Consider the following 18539-nt stretch of genomic DNA (forward strand, 5'->3'; position numbering starts at 1 on the left):
CATGGATTTTTGAACAAGCCTTTGGGAACCTAGTGTAATAGATAAACACAGAACAATGTGAAATCGAATACTGGAATGGCTTAGACAATATTTCTGGATGATGAGGCTGATAGTGACGGTAGTGGTTTTATATGTTTTCAATAGGTTTTAATGTATGTGGTTTAGAATTCTGTTTAAATGGTTATTGTAATTTTACATTGTTTTAAGTGGCAGAGAATAGCTGTCTTTGTTGTAAAGCTGCCTCAAGTCCGGATTTGAGAAAGATGGGGTAGAAATATCATAAACAAACAAACAAACAAACCCTTCCACCAATTAGCTTGAGACAGTACATAGATCTCCTCCTCCCTCCTCTTATCTTTCTAGAACCCATATGAAGAAAGCCTAGCTGTAGAAAGTATGCGGTCACTGGCTGAAGTCATTCAGTGGTTGTCATAGCTCAATAGAAGCTTGATCCAGGATCTCTGAATCCTTACCTTAATACACTAACCATTGGATACTTTCTACAAAAACAATTCTTAAAGAACAAATTCTATACTTAGGATTGATTTTGCAGGCTTTTTTCAAAGAATTCTACCTCAATTAGACAGAATTGCAGATTTTTTTTTTGTTGGACTCAGCTGGCACAACATACGTTAGCAGTTCCACATAAACCTGATCAAAGCATAATTCTAAGAGTGTGCATGTGCATGAGATGAAGATGGATCTTGTGCTCCCATGTTCTGTTGTAACAAACACAAACTTAGTTTAACTTCTTATTCTTATTACCTTGCAATAAGAATAATGTGTGTGATCTTAGGACTGTTATCCTAAGAAGTGTCCTCAGTATTATAAAAATAAAGATGTACTTCCATAAAGCTAGATTTTATGTTCATGGCTGTCCAATGTTTCTGCACTTCTAAACAGGGCTTCCGTGTATTCCACATAGCACACAAGACATTCTCTGTGACCCTGACGAGGGGATAAGCTTTTACTTGTCAACAAAAAGAGACTTTTGTTCGATTTTGCCCAGAACAGAGAATGTATTAATGGAATGACTAATTCCAGAGCTTATATAACATCTATAATTGGTTGAGAGAGTTTGAAAGACTGATGGAAATGTATTCTAAATGTTTTCATGGAAAAGAGTCCAAGGACCAGAGTCAATGATGACTACTAACACAAATGGAACAATTTTAAATAAAGCAAGCTTTTATATCAACTCTGTTTATTCCTGCATTATTGAACTAGTCCAAGATATTACACTACTTGAGTTAAAATTAAACCTAGATAGGCTCCCTTCATTTTATAAACAGGAAGAAACTTAAGACCTGTCTTGAGACACAAGTAGAAGTGGGCTACAAATACATTAATTAGTAGTAGTAGCAGTTCTAGTAGGGTAGATCATGCTCTATGGCACACACAACTTTTTGCTCCCAAAATCTAGCTGCTACTCCTTACCAACCAGCAAGTCTTTAAGCATGTATTTTATAGAAATATGTTTTAATATGTAGCTTTTATAGAAATACATTTTAATATGTGTATTTGTAGTATTTTTATGTGTTTTAATTATTTTCTAACCCTCATTGAGCAACAAGGAGTGTTGAGTAAGAAATATAATAATAATAATAATAATAATAATAATAATCATCATCATCATCATCATCATCATCATCATCATCCGCTTCAACTGGTTGCCTTTCTCAATAATGGTTGGACTGGCCTTGTTGTACAAACCCACAATACTGCTAGCAAGCCTTAGTTTCTGTCTAATTTGCCTCAGGTCTAATTCTCAGTGAAGTAGCAAGCTGTTATTTGAGCTATGTTTGGAAAAGCTTGTGTCCTTAAAATGCACTTGGAAAAGTTACTTTTTTGGATCCCAACTTTCAGTCTACACTACTACTTCCTTAGAGTTTAAATGGTGTGTACATCCTATCACTGCATACAAAAGCACAACCCATAGGGCAACAAGAAGGAGAAGAAAGAGAAATCTTTGAATGCAATCCAAAGAAACAAATTCTCTTCAAAAAGTATATAGAGATAAAGAATCTAACATGAAAGACCATTCCAGAACCTGTAAAATTATTTTCTTTCTAAAGATTCTGCCTCCAAAGTCTAAAAACTGAGTAGCAGACCTCATTGTCTATTGTATCTTTCTAAAAGAACCAAAAATGGATCACCTAGTTTTACACCTTCTAAGCTGTAAAGAAATAAAATGAAGGCATGCCATATCCATATTAGAGGAAATCATATACTCCTTTTTGTGACAAAGTCAAACACTGTCCTGATATTTCTACAGAGCATACTAAATTACAATTAAAGGCCTTTCTGTGCCATCAAAATCTCATTTATAATCTCGATGGAAATGTTCTTCCTGCAAGTTATTTCATTTATGCTTCTTTTTATCTAATTACGGTAATATTGGTTCAGAATCATATTTTCTTAATGGACCTTTATTCAATTATAAACTTATCCTCAAATACAGTTACTTTGCAATATGAAACTATATTGTCCCGGAGCCTGTGACATTCACAATTCTGTTTAATTGTTGATCATTTCTGTCACCCCCACATTTTTAAAATAAGTCTTTTTTGACAGGATATAATGCATCACTTAGTCTTTTCAGGCACAGAGTACTAAAGACGATTATAAAAACTGAGGCGGCAGCTATTGTACCTCTGCACCCTGATGTTCATAATGTAGTATGGCAATTAAGTACTTGGTAAATCTCATCCAAAATTAATCTATTATATGTAGTTTAGTACGTCACTATCCTTTCTTCTCCTTAATCTCATCTCTCTTAATTATCCTTAGATAATTCTGTCTTTCTCCATTGAAATATTTCATGTAGGCCACATGCTCACTCTAAATGCCTAGTTTCAATATTATTCATTAATATATTTAAATCAAAGAGCTTACCTGCCCTACAAATATATACACAAAGGTGGGCAAACCATAGCCCATGAGCCACAAAAGTAGCCTCCAGACTAAAACTCTTTTTTTTTTGGTCCATTTATCCCTCACCAAAAAAAAAAAAAAAAAAAAAAAAAAAAAACGGGTCATAATGCACTTTTATGTGGCAGGGAAGGTTTACAAAATATGTAAAGAAACAGGTATCTGTCCATCCAGGTATCATTCCCCCTTTCGATATCATATCTTTTTTGCTTGTTTTGGGACTTAGTGTTAGTCCACAGTAAAGTCTGAAAATTATTTCCCCTTCTACTCAAATCTAAAAGCTACGTTCACTGCAGGGCAAATCAATAAACTGAAAATGTAAACAATATTATATATGTGTATCTCCTGAATAAGGCATACTTCTGAGCATAAAAGGAGGAAGGGTGTGGTCAGGGTGGCTCCAAATCGTCTTCTATAGGATGGCATAGAGCGGTGGTTCTCAGCCTTCCTAATTCCATGACCCCTTAATACAGTTCGTCATGTTCTGGTGATCCCCAACCATAAAATAATTTTCATTGCTACTTCATAACTAATTTTGCTACTGTTATGAATCCTAATGTAAATATCTGATATGCATGATGCATATTCATTCACTGGACCAAATTTGGCACAAACACCTGATAAGCCCAAATTTGAATAATGGTGGGGTTGTGGGCAGATTGTGTTTGTCATTTGGGAGTTGTAGTTGCTGGGATTTGTAGTTAACCTACAATCAAACAGCATTCTGAACTCCACCAACGATGGAATTGAATCAAACTTGGCACACGGAACTCCCATGACCAACAGAAAATACTGGAAGGGTTTGGTAGACATTGACCTCGAGTTTTGGAGTTGGAGTTCATCTACATTCAGAGAGCACTGTGGACTTAGACAGGGATGGATCTGGACAAAACTTGGAATGGATACTCAATATGTTCAAACGTGAACACTGGTGGGATTTCGGCAAAACAAACCTTGACATTTGGGAGTTATAGTTGCAGGGATTTAAAATCCACCTACAATCAAAGAGAATTGTGAACCCCACCAATGATAGAATTGGACCAAACTTCCCATCATAGAATCATAAAATCAAAGAGTTGGAAGAGACCTCATGGGCCATCCAGTCCAACCCCCTGCCAAGAAGCAGGAATATTGTATTCAAATCACCCTTGACAGATGGCCATCCAGCCTCTGTTCAAAAGCTTCCAAAGAAGGAGCCTCCACCATGCTCCGGGGCAGAGAGTTCCACTGCTGAACGGCTCTCACAGTCAGGAAGTTCTTCCTCATGTACAGATGGAATCTCCTTTCTTGTAGTTTGAAGCCATTGTTTGAACCCCCATGACCAACAGAAAATACTATTCTGATGCTCTTCGCCAACCCCTCTGGTGCCCCCTTGCGACCCCCTCAGGTGTCCCGACCCCCAGATTGAGAAACGCTGGCATAGAGAGTTAGACTCAAACCAGGGTGATGCAGATTAAAATAATTATTGGACCTTGACTCACTGGCTGTTTAGCTCTTCCCCAATCTGTCTGTAAAATGGGCATATGGGGAATCTATACTATTGAAAACAAATTCAGAACTGGACATATAAGGACTTCCATTCAAAGTGGCCGCTTCAGGTCAAAGGAATTGTAGTATAATGCCAATTTTTAAACTTTGTGGTTTTTTATACATTATAACTGTATTCTCAATTCACTTCTGACACGATAAATTGTTTTTATGTTTTTATATGTTTTAATGGGTTTTATATGGTTTTTATATTGTTATGCAGAATGTTTTTAACTGTATTTTTATGAACGTGTGCCACTGAATTGTTGCCAATCTGTAACCCACCTTGAGTTGCCTTAGGGCTGAGAAAGGCAGGCTAGAAATAGCGTAAATAAATAAATAAATAAAACCAGGCTAGTAGCCCCCAGAAAGCTCCCAAAAGGCAAACCACCAACTGCAGATACTTTGAATGGGTAAAAATTGACCCCCTAGAATTAGTTCACATTGGTTCAATTCATGTCTCTAGTGTACTGTTGAGACTTTGTCTTGGCAAGACAGAAGGGACCATAAATGAAGACTCAATGTATCTGGTTGTTGTGTTAGCAGCTAATGTAACACAAAAAACCTATTTCAATAGATATATCTTGAAGAAATGTCTATTGACAAGCTCCTGCTTGATGGATACCTGAATCCCTTTGGATTTTGTTTCTATTCAAAAGCTATTGCTTAGAGAATTGGGAAAACGAATGAGCCCAGGTGTGAATTAAACTTAAAGTGAAAATGAGCAAAAACATGACTACTTGTGTTAACAGAAGAACTGTCCATAAAATTGGCGAATAGTAATACTCAAGAGTTGAAAGAAATGCTATTAAAGCTTTAAAAGGTCTATTGATTGCTAACAATAGTTTACATGGTAAACAAAGATTGCCTTCCTTAGATACAGCCATAACAAAGAAGGGTTTCCACAAGGAAGACCAACAGGAAATGAAAGTTTGAACTGCTAAAACTAGGCAGCAAGAAGCAGAGAGAAACAGGAAAAGTTTGCATTGCAGTGCCACCATATATACAAGAAGCATTTCTTCAAAGGAAAATTCCAATCACTCTAAAAATTGCTGGCAACTATCAAAGATGTTCAAGATATAACCTACAACAAGCAATTGTCCTACACATCTGTGGATGAACCAACTAAATCAGCTGAAATATCCCAATTTATTGATACTATGAAAGTGATGAACAAGGATTTCACTACTGACATGAGACATTCGTAACTCTTTGAAGAAGCAGACTAGGGAGTTAACCCAAGTGAGTCAGAAACTCGAAGATAAGATTATGAAGTTGGAGGTGACTGTAGATAAATTAAAGCATGACAAGAAAGAATTTCTAGAGGCAGTGGTACTTTTAGACCTCAAAGGGAGGAAAAATCCACAAAAGTGCGTGGTTTGTCAAGACAACACAGTAAAAATATTAATGCTAAAATAATTTAAGCATTTGCTGTTTTTCTTTTTGGAAGTTCCAGATAAAGATTGACAGACTGAACCCTCATGTGGACAGACAGAAAACTTTGCCCAGAGACATGGTGGTTAATTTTGTCAGATTTCAAACTCATGATTTGCTTCTTCAGCAACATCATTTGAACAAGTTGTTAATTCATGGTTAATAGCTGCTATAACTCCTAGAACTGTGAAGAAGACACAAAAGCTGAAGGCAAAGGATATTCCATGTATATGGGAGAAACTGAAGTGAGTCGCTCTCAAGTTCAGTCAAAAGAGATTCACATTAAATACAGTGCAAAGGGCAGGAGAAGTTTTGAAGAAGTATGGAGATAGTTTCAAAGCTCATCAGCTTCTCCAAAAGTGGAGAAGAAAACGCAAGGGATGATGAAGAAGATACAGTCCAGATGGATGAGATGAAATATTAAAAAACAAAAGATTACTGCAACTAGAGGGACTGTATTTGAAATTTTAGCTACATATCATTTTTTGTATGATAAAATAAAAGCAGACTCAACTTTTAACAATCATTTCATCGAAGGATAGCAACTGTATGTTGTTTGGAATACGTAGAATACATTTCATTCAAAGTTGCTTTTAAAGTCCTCTCTGCATGAAGAGAAATTCCTTTAACAGAATATTGTTAATATTAGATGACAATCAATAGAGATGTACCATGAGATAGGAGTTATTTAGTGCAATAGTTTACCTTCTGACAAATAACTGAACAATTTGAGTTGGGCAAAAATATTTGAATTTAAGACAGCTAAATCAGCCTTTGAAATTTTATGCTTAGGTGCTAATCATTTGATCATTAAATATATAAGTTGCAGTTTAAATATAAAATAGAGGAGAAATCACTTTAATGATGATATTTTTAATTATCTTTTAACTTTTACCTTTATCAAGTTTTAATTGTGTTTTAATTTATGTTCACTATTACAGGAGTTTTAGGACTGTTATTAGTGTCTATTTGTGTATTTTCTTGTTTTTGTCTTTTATTGTTGATATGGTCAGTGCCCTAATCAGTAAACTTTACTTATAAAATAAAGGAGCAACAAGTGGGCTCAAAATATAGATACACAAATTAAATTGGAAGAATAGAAGAAAGTGTTAACCAGGATTCTGAAATACAAGAGATGGACACATTGACTATGTTGATTTAGGATAAATATTTGACTAGAATCATAGAGTTCGAAGAGACTTTGTGGGCCATCCATTCCAACCCCCTGCCAAGAAGAGGGAAAATCTCATTCAAAGCACCCTCAACAGATGGCCTAACTAACTTTAAGAAATTGTGGAACTTGTTGTAACATTGGGGGCATTTATCAAGTTTGATAATAATGAATTAGCAGAAGCAGAAGTGTGATCACATTATAATTTAAAGGAAGTAGATTAATAAATGATAATATCCATCAGGTAGAGAGTGGGAAGTTTGTGGTGGCTCTGAGATCTGTCAGGGAGGCCCTCCTCTTGGTCCCATCTCTATGCCAAACACGTTTGTTGAGAACAAGAGGGCCTTCTCGGTGGTGGCCCTCCAGCTTTGGAATTCCCTCCTGAGGGAGATTAGGCTAGCACTCACTCTCTAAGCCTTCCGTACACAATTGAAGGCATAGTTTTTTAGACAACCCTTTGACCATGATTAGAAATCCTTCATGAACATATTCAAGGACCTAGAGATTATTTCACTTTCCACTTTATGAGACTGATATTGATTGCAGTTGTTTTCTATCTGCAGATATTATTGCATTTTATTGATCTTAACCAGGTTTTTTTTAATGATGTTATGTTGGTTGTTATTGCTTTTGTGTTATTGTCTATGCACTTGTTGTATTTTATGTGTCTGAGTGCTTTGTGAGCCAGCCCAAGTCCCTTTGGGAGATGATGGTGGGGTATAAATAAAGATTATTATTATTATTATTATTATTATTATTATTATTTCTTTGGGTGATGGTGGTAGAGATAAATAAAGATTATTATTATTATTTCTTTTAATAGTTGTTTAGTTGTAGCATATACTATGTAGCTGTGTAATCCTGGTAGTTTTATATATTTAAAATCTGTTTTATTTTGTGTTTTTCTTGAATAAAATGTTTTAAAAAGAACTTGACACACAAACCAGGGAAGAAAAGTTTTGCTTGTTCATTAATAGACAGTACATCCTGTATCAGCCACTATTTCATTAAAAGAGAAAGTCTAGCCTGAGAGATAAAGACGCTTACATAAAGGTATGCTCAGTGCTCATCTGTGTGAACTCACAGCAGCCCACTTTCATTTTGAACTCTTCACTTCCCGCACTAACAGCTTGTGTAGCTTGTTATGTGGATCTTCCCAAGTACAGGGAGGATAATTGCTGGCCTGCCTCTAATTATTGCAGTTTCTCCACCTTAGGTGTTATTCCTGGTTGTTGACTGACTGTAAGGATGTAGTGCTTACAAATTTATGTAAGGATCTAATAATCACTCAGATTCTATATTCACCTTTTCCAGTGACATAGGAATATTATATTCCATTCTGTGTGACTTTGTAGATTAATAGGCAAAATCTAGCAATTATCTACTTAACCATCTTGAGTGTTCACATGTAGCATAAAATATTTTACATGTATGGTATGTGTGTGTGGTAATTACAGGTGGAATGTATAGGAAGGGAATAGAATGTATCCTGTAGAATACACCCTTTCTTACCAAGAATGTATACAATATGATCAATAATGACAACTGTGTACCAGTTTATTGGGCAATATTGGAATAGCTACCTCATCATCATCAATCAATGGAAAAAATGGTAAAAGATTATTTAGAGAGTCAAACACACCTTTTGTTCACACCTAAATTTGTGACATTCTTGCTCAGAATATTGTATGCTTTAATCATTCTAGCTTTTGAAATTCGGGTTTGTTAACTAACATCTCATTAAAATGTTTTCGGTTTTGAATATAATGGGGAACTTGACTGAATCGACCTTTGCACCAAAGCCAGAATATGGCAGGAGAAAAAGAGCAGGAGCTTAGCACTAGCACTCATTTTTGGTTCCATAAAACACGTTTATCATCCTTAACGAAGCCTGTAATGTTTGCCCAAACTAAAGATCTCATCACATGGAAGTTTTTCTGCATTTTTACCCATTTCTATACACTTCAAAGATGGAGCCCAACAAATGACACAGGACTGCTTCCAGTAGTTTCTAGTGGGACTGCATCTCTGCAGTGTGTAGATTTCAAAGACAGGCAATCCTTTCCCTGCACACAGACATGCTTAAAATTTGGTATTTTTCCTTGTGATAGGGAAGTAGTGGATTTGTCTGGATTACTTTGTGACATTTTAGTGTGGGTGTTCATGTAAGCGGTCTGCTAATACTCCTTTTGTTTCCATTAGTAGTTTAAGGACAGTGTGGATCCCATTTAAATAAGTATTTTAAAAAATGTGCCTGACTCCTTTAGTGTAAGGGCTTTAGGGGAACGAGACCATCTAAAGTGGTATCTCCAAAAGGATGCCTGTTTTTAAAAATGTGCTTCTATCCTTCCAATGATTGAGCTAGAGAAGGGAGGAGGTGATCCTGTGTGATGAGGTGAGTAAGTTCTCCATCTTCTTTAAAGACAGAACCCCATGAAATCCACACGAAGAAGACAATTCTTCACCCCACCCTCTCCTTGTGGGATGAAATCCTAAGCCAGTGAGTGCAAACTTAATACTGTAATGTCCACTGGCTACTGTCTTAGTACTTGTGGTTTCTGCCTGAAGTTCTTTAAGAAACAACAATAAGAATATATAATAATTTTTAAAGTGAAATGGTTCTCCAAAGTATACAGCAGCCTATGTCATAGAATACATGCTTTTACTTATCAGTAATTCTCCACAGAACTTCAATTGAGGATAATGGAGCATTGAAATGAAAAGTGCATGTAACTCTGTATTAGATTTATTCTTCCCCAAAGTGAGCTCTTAATTTATACATAAATGTGTTAAGTGGTACTTGTGCTGTCATCAGATTTTAGTATGAAACACTATAATGAATGTAGAAGAAATAAAAATAAATGTCTCTTTTTTCATTGGGGGGTGAGGGGGAAATCTAATTTTCAACACTGACTGCAGAAACGTATTATACATATAGAGGGTCACTTATTAAAAAAACATTGATTTGAAGATCTGTTTATAAGTCATAAATGGGCTCATAAAGAAGGTAAGTATGATAATAACTTGCCTTTCCCCAGTTGGAAGTGGAGGATGAGCACTTCAAAAGCACCTAATCTATGAATAATGTGTATTTGTTTTACAAGAAGCTTTACTGCTGCAATGTTCCAAGAATGCTTATATCCAATAAGTAGTCATTATAATTCACAGAATGGCAGCACTGGCTTCGTAAAGCAAAAGCCATCAATTTTGATTTTTCAAAACCAGTAAAAATCTGCTTTCATATGTGTTACCTGAAGTGAGATTGAGACTTGATGCCAACCTTTTTGCTATGCTGCTCTGGAATCCTATAGACTAGATGCATTTAGCATATACATCAGTTTTTGTTATTAAAAGTTGACATAAAAATGCATTATTTGATTGTCTAGTTGTCATTTACATTGTAAAAGTTAATCCTGATTATTTTACAAACAAAATAGAATAAAATAATTTTACACATTGCGAGACAAGGATGTAGTATGATCCCCTGAAAATGAATGTATACCTTAGATATACTACACATTCAACTGAATTGCAGGAAATTTTCTTACCTGTCTTTTCCAGTTTCCCGTTTGAAAAGATCATCAAACTGAAGCATCTTGTGCCGTGATATCATGTATACTTTCAACTGAGGTAGTATCTGGTTCATCAGTTGCAAATTATTATAAATTAATCCTTTGCCATCTCTTCTCATGTAGATGCTGGGACCCCAGAATATAAATACAGTCCCTTGGCTCATATTTAAGAGTTCATTGCGATTTCTCAAAATTCTCTGGATACTGGAGTGAGCTATGACCCGCAGGCTTGTCTTGTTTCCAACGTCTTTTCCAAAACCCCGCGTGGGTGCATCATTCATTCGTATTACGCACTCTGTCTGGTCAATCTTACTGCCTTGTCGGCTTCGCAAAAGGTGTCCAGAGCTCGTAACTAGGGCACAGCTCGCACAGTGCATTTTCAAAGGCTGCAGGAGAAAGAGACATCTCAGTACCACAAGCCCCAAATCCTCCAAAAATTACAACAAAAGGAAATTCAGAATAGGCTATGAACAGAAATGGTAGGATTCTAGTGTCTCTGAACCCTTTCTCTGTCCTCTCTTCCTAAAATCAATGTAGCTTGTGGAAACAAATTTGATTAAATCCATGAAACATGAATACAATGGAAAGTCACGGTTGAATCTAGAGTAGCATCTGGCAATCAACTTATTCTAGAGCAGGGACAGAAATCATGGTTGCACACTGTCTACTAAGGCTTTCTTTGTGGATCCCCAACTGATTCTAGAGCTCTGAAATGTTGGTTGAGAAGTGCCGCTATTGAGCAAAGAGAACCAAAAGTGCTATTGGCATAGCCACCATCACCCATAGTAAATAGCTTTCAGTGGCGCAACGGGTTAAACCCTTGTGCTGACAGGAATGCTGACCAAAAGGCCAGAGGTTCTAATCCAGGGAGCATGGTGAGCTCCCATTTGTCAGCTCCAGTTTCTCATGCAGGGACATGAGAGAAACCTCCCATAGGATGGCAAAACATCCAGACATCCCCTGGGCAATGTCTTTGCAGATGGCCTCACCAGAATTCTTTCACACCAGAAGCGACTTGCAGTTTCTCAAATAGCTCCTGACACACATGAGTTTTGAACAGGCAGGGTTCAAACTTTTTAAACACAGGGCTAGGTCACAGTCTCTCAAACTGTTGGAGGGGCGGGTTATAATTTGAAAAAAAATATGAATGTATTTCTATGCACACTGCACATATCTTATTTGTAGTGCAAAAAAACACACTTAAAAACAATACAATAATTAAAATGAAGACAAATTTTAACAAATATAAATTTATTAGTATTTCAATAGGAAGTGTTGGCCTGTTTTTGGCTGATGAGATATGGTTGTTGTTAATGTTGTTGTTGCGTGCTTCAAATTGTTTCAGACTTAGTTTGACCCTGAGTGAGGGCTGGGTAAATAACCTTGGAGGGCCGTATCCAGCCCCCGGGCCTTAGTTTGAGGGTCCCTGCTCTAAAGAGTGGAAAACCAAAAGGCAGAAATCTTCAATCTCAGGGAATAACACAGCATTGCCATCAGATATCACTCTACAACTCACAAACCAGGCTACAGCTAAGCCTTATTAACTTGAAAGATCATGAGGTTGTTTGTGCCCTGATACTGAAAACACAATTCCAAGTGACACAAATCACTGTCCTTTGGGCATGCCACTGACAAGAAAGCTCCTGCTGCATATTCAGCATTAAAAGGTACTGGCTATATTCAGTGTGTGACAGACAGGTCTTAATACCTTATGAAATTAGCTCCCATGATTTCCTGTGGCAGTGAATTATCTATGTGTCATTAGACACAAAGCTAGCATGTCTCCATATATTAATTTCATGTGTCCCTTACTGTGCTTCACAGAAAAAGAGCTGAAGTCAGCACAGTGACATATAATTTTATTTAGTATGAGGAACATATATGCATGAATCTATTTATAAAAGCAGTGTCCATGTCATAAATTTGCAATGATGGCTGGTTTTGCTTTATGGAGTAGAAAGAAAGGAGATACTATCTACTAATAGGAACCCTGTTATTTTTAAGACACCATTTAAAATACACACACACACACACACACACATGTATATACACACACAGTGTCTAGAACTATAATTTAAACATTAGTTTAAACACAAAACTATACGTTATTGAATACTATTGTATAGAAATATTTAATATTTGCATGACTATTTTAAAAAAGTATTAACACTGAATTAAATAGTGCTTATGCTAACACTATAGGCTTTCAGTCTGAACATTCTCACTGATCCAGGCTAAATAAATAAAGTCATAAAGTCATAAATAACCATTCTTATATTCCTGAGGGAGCTATTGCTGAGGATTGAAATACTCATACCTTTTTGTACAGTATTTACATATTTTCCCCTTTATACCCTCGCATGGTAAACCATGTACCCAAAAGATAGAAAGGTAAAACAGAAGTATTATTATGCTTGGAAATACAAGATGAAGAGTGCATCATGTGAAGGAAAATCTAACTGGCACAACTATTAACAGGAGTGGGCATAATTGTATAACAGCACTTTTTTGTCCTAAACAATCTCCTCCTTACTTTTTTGCCTACCCAGTTATAATACATAACTTTGTGAAGACTCTGAAGGGCTAAAGTTACAAATGTGTAACCTACGAATCCACATCTGTAATTGGTCCATATTCATGCTCCCTCTCTAGTTCAAGGAATACTTAGGCCTCTAATTCTCACTTATGGGGAAGCAGCCATTGAGAGAGATAGGGCTCTGTTTCCTAGTCAGGTGGGAAGCAGCTGACTGATATTTTCATGCCCACTACATGGGAGCAATCTCCAATGTGAGGAAGCCATGTTTCTGATGGTCACATAGGAGATCACTCATAGGAGGGGGTGAAAATGTCAGGCAACTGCTTCGCCATCACTGGGGGAAGAGACCTTATCATCACAGCAGCTGCTGCCTGGTAAATGAAGACCGGGAGGCCAAACTGGGAAACACTACGTGGCTAAGGGGATTATAACTGCTTTAAGGAATGCCCACAATCTGTTCACTGATATGACAAATTATAGAAAATGTAAACTAAACTAAGCTATGGATAAGGAACCTTGTACCATCCAGATTTTTTGGTGACAGCTCCCACAGACCCTAACTAATGTGGCCAGTGGTTAGGGATTATGGGAATTATGGCACAAAATATCTAGATGGCACTAAGTTCTTTATACTGGGAATACTTGCACTAGGCTGACGAATAGAGTGAGCTAAAAAGTACCTTGGCAACAAATAAATATCTGTATTGCCTTTCAATTAGTTTCCAGACCAGTGGAAATCATCCTGTTTTTATTTATTTGTTTAAAGTATGTATATTCCACCCTTCTCACCCTGCAGGGGACTGAGGGTGGATTATAGTGTACATATACATGGCAAACATTCAATGCCATAGACACACAACATATACAGACAAACACAGAGGCAATTTAAGCTTCATGAGGGTATGCTCAAATTCCGGCCACCGGGTAAGTTGTTGCTTCACGGTCCACTTGTGACACCAAGTCCTTGATGGAGTATCTCACTGCTGGAGATTTTATGGCATCGTAAATTAGTTAAATTAGCCTCCCCGCATATGCAGTACCTAAATTTCCTACTTGACAGATGTAACTGTCTTTCGGGCTGCAAAGGTTGACAGCAAGCTAGACAAACGGTCAGGAGCTTACTCCTACCTGGGCTGGCTTCGAACTCGTGACTTTTCAGTCAGTGGTGATTTAATGAGCTGACTCCTAGCCAACTGTGCCACAGTTGTTTTTGACTCATTAAACTGCCCATCTATGATTGCATGAACATCCTGCTGCTGGCAAGGTTAAGCTTTTGAGAACATCCAAAATGTAAGTCTTCACCAGCGTACTTAGAAGAAATGGGAAGACTTCTGCCCCTGCCTGGCTGCTTTCCCCAGTGTACAGCAACAGCTGGTATAAGTGCAGCTCCATTTCCCTTCCCATTCATGAGCTTCAAGGATGTCCCTAGCTGCTGCTGCTGGACATATATCAAGGATGGTGTGACTTCTGGCTTAACGTAAGGCTCCTACTTTGTCTCTCAATTCTGAAAAGCAGTTGAAATAGTGGCTGAGGAGTGGAGGTGTACCTGTTAGCCTCCTTGGATGACAGTGCTCAATAGACAAGTAGCTTGCAGAACAAGATGCAGGGTGCCTCCCTTCACTAGATTAGGAAAAAGTACACATGGTAGTGTAATCCCCAATGATCCATATACATATCATCAACAGGATGTTGGCCTTAATATCCTTAGAAGAGAAGAGCCCTGTTTACCATAATCTGGCACAAGGGGGGAGGGGTGTTAGTATTTCAGTTACTACACAAACAAGCATACAAGCGTTAATAAAAGCAAGTTTGTAATTATTTGAAAAACAAGCCTATTTCGTCATGGCATCATGGAAATGCACCTTCAGAACATGGTTTGAAGATCATCAAACAGGAAAGCAATCAAAGTTGTGAAGAAATTGGTCTTAATTTGTCTAAAAAGCCTGGGGATGGAACTGATCAGAGTAGATTAATTAATCAAGACTGATTGATCTTCTGGGGTGTTTACGACTGAATGACGGATTGATGTGAGAAGTTGATGATTTCAGATAAAAGCTGTACTCAGTATAAACAAATGAGAGACAATGCCTTTGAATAAGCCAGCTTTTCTTACTAAACTGAATGCCAACTTTAATTTCTTAGTTATCTTCTTTACAACCACACATAATCCCTAGATACCTCTTCAGCATCACTTAGGCATCTTTACTAGCACAACCCTTCCAAGGTGCTCTATACTTAAAAGGGAAAGTGGAACTTCATTGGAAAAGAATGCCTCTAAAGAGATTCAGCTGAGCATGCACAGTTCCTTGGAAAAATGTATCACAAGGGTTCCAAATTAACTAGCTTATTATTTTACAGCAAGACTCCATTTGTGGGTGTGCTTACATGTGAAGCCAGCCATGCAGGGCCTAGCCGGTAAACATGAGCCAGTGTTTATTTTCTGTGCAATTAATATTGCATAAAGGCAAATTTAGGGGCCCCTAGTGGCGCAGCGGGTTAAACCGCTGAGCTGCTGAACTTCCTGACTGAACGATTGGTGGTTCGAATCCAGGGAGCAGGGTGAACTCCCACTCCTGCTAGGCCCAGCTTCTGCCTGCCTAGCAATTCGAAAACATGCAAATGTGATTAGATCAATAGGTACCACATCGGCAGGAACGTAACGGTGCTCCATGCAGTCATGCCGGCCACATGACCTTGGAGGTGTCTATGAACAATGCCGGCTCTTCACTTTAGAAATGGAAAAGAGAACTACCCCCCAGAGTCTGACACGACTTGTCCAAGTCTCTTTGTACATATTGTGATAGCAATATGACAATGGACCTTCTCTGCATTGATACCCACACTCTGGATATATCAGGTATTCATGCACTTTTATTAAGAAATTACTTGTTCATCTTGGTTTCTCCCAACTATTAGATCAGTGGTTCTCAACCAGGTGGGTCCCCAGATGTTTTGGCCTTCAACTCCCAGAAATCCTAACAGCTGGTAAAGTGGCTGGGGTTTCTGGGGACCCCAGGTTGAGAACCGCTGTATTAGATGATTAAGGTGTTTCAAGCCTTGCCTTGCAGAACTTTCCCTACACATAGTGTTCTGTTGTTTGGAAACTGTTTTCCACATTGGAAGCAGAGAATATACATATTTTAAAGAGATACAGGATTTACATGCCAAAGAACCAGGACAAGTTATAATCATGCCTCTATTTCTATGCTGATCATTGAGATGGCAAATAGTATGAATGAGAAGAGAAGGAGAAAGAAAACCCCCAACTTCCAGAAAAATGGCAGAGGGTTTAGCCTTCCTCCTCTCTCCTCAAAATCTCCTTTATGTACCAGCTAAACTACAGGAAAGCATGCCAAGACATCCTGTGAAACTATCACAGTTGAGGAGGAAGGATACATTCTGGAAAGGGAGGAACAGAGAAGACATGGGGATGCATTACTATCACAAAGTATACAGCTGCCTTGAATCTAGCAAACATTTAAAATTCACAGCCTTAGTTTGGCATAACATCAAAGAAACCCTTTCCCTCACTTTTTGGATATTTATGGAACAACTTCCCGTGTGATTTCTGCTTTCTTCCATCATGTTTCTGATTATGATTTCCAACAATTATGCATATATAGAGAATAAAAGGAATACAATGTAATGCAAAATATTATCTCCTTTGTAGCAGCTGTATCCCCAGAATTTTTTTATATTGATTTCTTTACATGGTCCCTAAATAAAGTAATATATGAACTTACCAGAAAATATTCACAATACCTAGAATTATTAAATGTTACTTTTTTGCAATCTTCTTGAGGATTTTGCCACTGTTTACATTAATAGAGGACAATTTGCTATCTTGAATAATACCTTAAAAGTCCTTGCTAGCTTAACTGAGCATAGATCGGTCTTAATTGTACTCCTGTCTCTCTTTCCCACAAAAATAAGAGCTTTTTTGTGAATGAGTCAAGATGTGCATTTCCTAAATTGTCAACGTGCTCTCTTATGGGCTGCAAATTGGCATGCTTTTTAAATGGGAGGAATTGCTTTGAGACACATTGCAGCAAATGGCAAAAAAATCACATAAAATTCAATTCTGTTGTAAACTCAATCAGAGGTTTTCTTTGTGCCATAATGAAGAGACCAAAATAACTATCCTGTGTCCTTCAAGTAAAAATATTCAGAACAGAATTCATCTCCCTTCAAGGAGTTATACCTGCTGATCGCTCAAGGTCATCTTTCTAAGCTATATAGGTTTGGATCAATATGCATCCCTGGCTTAAGTAGTGCAGAAGACTAGACACAATATTTGGTCCATATTGGAAAAGAAAAAAATGTGAATTCCTAGCTGATGAAATTGTGATAGTCTATGGTACCAAAAAGTATTCAATTCTGGAATCCAAAACAGGAGAGCCATTACTGAATAGCGAATGTAGCTGAAGAGCAAACACAAGAGATGTGTGACATCATGATATTGAAAACAGCAAAACACCACTCCATACAGTGGATTTTCTCTCAGTAGTTTTGTCTGGATATTAAATGCCATGGAAACAAGAAGGAACTACAATAGGAGGACAGGTCAAGTGCATAATGGACTTTCCAAAGTACTACCTTGTGAAACTACCCTTCCATGGAGCTAGGTTCAAACACATAGTTTTCAGTCCCATTTTATATTCACAACTGCCCTATAAGGTAGCTTAGAATGAAATTTTAGCGAATGTTACTGAAGCGTTTCAGGGTTAACGTGAAATGTGAATTCAGATCTTTCTAGTTTACATATTAAGAGGTAACTGTTTTGGCCATGCAGCAAAATACAACAAAATACAAAATTCATACAAAGGAGAAATGCCTTTATTGGCTGACCAAAATGCACTGGAAGATTTAAATATCATAGCTGTGAAGAAATTTGATCATGTTTAGAGTCACAGACCTTCATTTTGTGTCTGTTTGTTTCTGTTGTATTGCAGTTGTTCTGGAGGGACTCCAATGCGTCCAGAGGCCATGGTTGGCCTTGTGAAGGCTGAGACAAAGGACAATGACATTTTTATTGCATTAGCAGTAATAAGCTCACTTATCTTGGGATTCAGGCTCTGAGTTTTGTGAAGCTACAGGCCCCTTTCTTAGGTGACAAACAATAAATTTATCAGAAAGTCTGTGTGCTGTAACAACTAGAAAAAACTTTTAGGTAAAACTTATCAAATGAAAAAGTTTAACCTTTCTTGGAGGTTGAAACCCCAAAGTATGTAAAGTCTGAAACTCTCAGCCTGATATAGTGCATATAGTGGTTAGAACAGTGGTTCACAAATACCCAATATGCCCAAATTTGAATAATGGGGGGAGGGGGTTGATTTTATCATGTGGGAGTTGTAGTTGCTGGATTTAT

The 18539-nt window shown here is 37.4% G+C and overlaps 1 protein-coding gene across 1 annotated transcript in view; it reads right to left on the bottom strand.

Annotated features, from left to right (window-relative positions):
* Positions 1-18539, bottom strand: part of ST6GALNAC5 (ST6 N-acetylgalactosaminide alpha-2,6-sialyltransferase 5) — a 123465-nt gene that overhangs the window by 13370 nt on the left and 91556 nt on the right. Inside the window, exon 4 of the mRNA XM_060773751.2 lies at positions 10612-11021. Within this exon, the coding sequence (XP_060629734.2) occupies positions 10612-11021 (410 nt within the window). The remainder of the gene's footprint in view (positions 1-10611; positions 11022-18539) is intronic.

The sequence above is a fragment of the Anolis sagrei genome, chromosome 4 (genome assembly GCF_037176765.1).
Source record: "Anolis sagrei isolate rAnoSag1 chromosome 4, rAnoSag1.mat, whole genome shotgun sequence".
Classification (NCBI taxonomy): domain Eukaryota; kingdom Metazoa; phylum Chordata; class Lepidosauria; order Squamata; family Dactyloidae; genus Anolis; species Anolis sagrei.